This window comes from Dysidea avara, chromosome 4, assembly GCF_963678975.1.
Source record: "Dysidea avara chromosome 4, odDysAvar1.4, whole genome shotgun sequence".
Taxonomy (NCBI): Eukaryota; Metazoa; Porifera; class Demospongiae; order Dictyoceratida; family Dysideidae; genus Dysidea; species Dysidea avara.
In genome coordinates, this window is record NC_089275.1 from 37,347,791 (window position 1) to 37,350,044 (window position 2,254).

At 40.8% G+C, this 2,254-nt stretch overlaps 1 protein-coding gene across 1 annotated transcript; it reads right to left on the reverse strand.

The window, feature by feature from the left end:
* Nucleotides 1–304: 304 nt before the first annotated feature.
* LOC136253830 (uncharacterized) lies at nt 305–1,018 on the reverse strand. Its single transcript, XM_066046488.1, has one exon. It carries the CDS (start codon nt 1,016–1,018, stop codon nt 305–307), a length of 714 nt encoding a protein of 237 aa, XP_065902560.1.
* Between the last annotated feature and the right edge of the window lie 1,236 nt (nt 1,019–2,254).

Here is a 2,254-nt window from a genome sequence, read left to right on the forward strand (position 1 = left end):
TTATTTTTTGTTCCATTGGGTGACAGGAAACAACCAATATAGTAATGATGACCTAAACAGTGTGGCACTTTTCAAAGTGTCCCCTTTTAAATCAGCAAAATAGATTTCACCACACCAAAGCATAAGTGCAAGCAAGCTTTGATTTTGATTTGATTTTGATTTTCTGTTTAAACTCATGACGTTCGGCATAGCCGTTCTTCCACGTCAGAGTACACTGAGACACATACAAATACACAAGTACAAAACTGAAAAACATACAAGACATGACACATACAAAGCAATACATTTAAATATAATACACAAATCAACTATTATTAGTCATACAGTGGGTCTTCATTAAAGTGACAAATTCTCCATGCTTGTGGGGCACTTCAAATGGTAGCTTATTCCACCAACAAGTGGCACGATGTCGGAAATATCGCTGTGTTCTAGCCAGATGATGATAAGTGTTGTTAGCAAAATAGGCCTTACACCGAGTGTTATAGGTGTGAGAGCGACCAAATGTTATTGGAGGTTGCAGTTGCAGGCACTGGCGACTAAAACAGTGATGATGAAATGTTGCCAAGCTACGGATCTCAATTTCTTCTGATATGTTAGGCCAACCTAACTGTTCACGTGATACAGACACATGATCAAACTTCTTAAGGGAGAAGACTACCCTATTCTGTATACACTGTAAGCGGCCAACTTGGTGATTGAGAAGAGGGGATCCCCACACTGGTAGAGCATACATGATGCACGATGAAATGAGGGACTCCATTAGCAACTTAAGAAGGGAAACAGGTAGATGTTTGTGACTGCATCCAATGAGATATAAATAGTAAGAGCACTTGCGACACATTTCAGACACCTGAGCATTCCACTGAAGACAACAATCAAAAATTATTCCTAAATAGCATTGCTGAGTGACAGCTGTAAGAGGTTGGTCATCAATCATAATAGGAAGATATTCTGACTTTCTTTTGCTGTGCTTGGAAGAGAACCACATCACACTTGATTTGTTAACATTAAGCCACATCTTACTCTGAGAGATCCACTTAAAAATCAGCTCAAGGTCGTGTGATAGATAACTTCTTCTCAACTTCTTCAAAAAGTATCTCCAGAACAAATTAGAGTTGTGTCATCAGCAAACTGCAAGAGCAGAGGGGGTGCTGGAGGTATTCCAGCACCCCCAACTATTTTACTGGGGGTGCTGAGCACCCCCAACTTAAAGCTGTATTGTGCAATAGTCATCACGTGAATTCCTGCAAGGTTTCCAGAAACTGGTCAATCACGATCGAGATACTCTAATAGAGCAGTCACCCTAATACAACAGTCAAGTATGCGTTAAAATAGATAGCATTTTATTGACAGCTAAATCCACCAAAAATGCTCCCAAATTCAATCTCCTGATACCTAATTTTCAAAGTTTTCCTGGGGAGGAATGTCCCAGACCCCCTAGAATTAGCATGCTGGGTGTGCTTCGCACACTTACTACTACCAACATAAATTTTGGGTACCCCCAACTCTAGCACCCTTCCGCCTCCTATGAAGAGGTTACCATGGTGCACCAGGGAGGGCATATCATTGACATATGTGACCGGGCCTGCGAAAACAGGGCATGTGGGCACAAACTACACCCCATCACTCTACAGGTAATATCTCAGTACTGGAAAAGTATATTTCCATTCTGTAACTTGCATCATGATGCCAATTAAATGCTCACTAAGAGCTGAAAATTGCAATTCCATGCCATAATGATACAAACAGTTATGTGTGATGAAATTGTGAAAAAGTAGGGAAAAATCATGTGCCCACATGCCCTATTATCGCAGGCCCGGTCACATATACTAGGAATAAAAGTGGCCCTAAGGCACTTCCCTGTGGTATACCTCCACGAACAGGAATCCATGATGAAAAAGAACCCTTGGATTTTACTCTCTACAAACGGTTGGTCAAGTAATCAGTAAACCAGGCTATTTCAGTTCCATGGATCCCCATACTATTTAAACGTTGCAACAGTAGTACATGATCAAGTGAGTCAAATGCTTTTCTAAGATCAAGGAAAGCTGAGCACACAACTTTGTGATTGTCTAAAGCATGTACAATAAGGTCAGTGACAAAAAGAAGTATTTGTTCTGTGGATCTACCATTACGGTAGGCTCCCTGGTAAGGGCTCAACAATTGATTGGTTTCAAAATACGTTTCAAGCTGAGCTGCAACAAATTTCTCAAGAATCTTAGCAACAATGGACACTACAGATATGGGACGAAAG

What these genes read in the sequence shown, in the direction of transcription:
- LOC136253830 (XM_066046488.1), bottom strand. Translation starts at nt 1,018, where the DNA reads ATGTGGCTTAATGTTAACAAATCAAGTGTGATGTGGTTCTCTTCCAAG.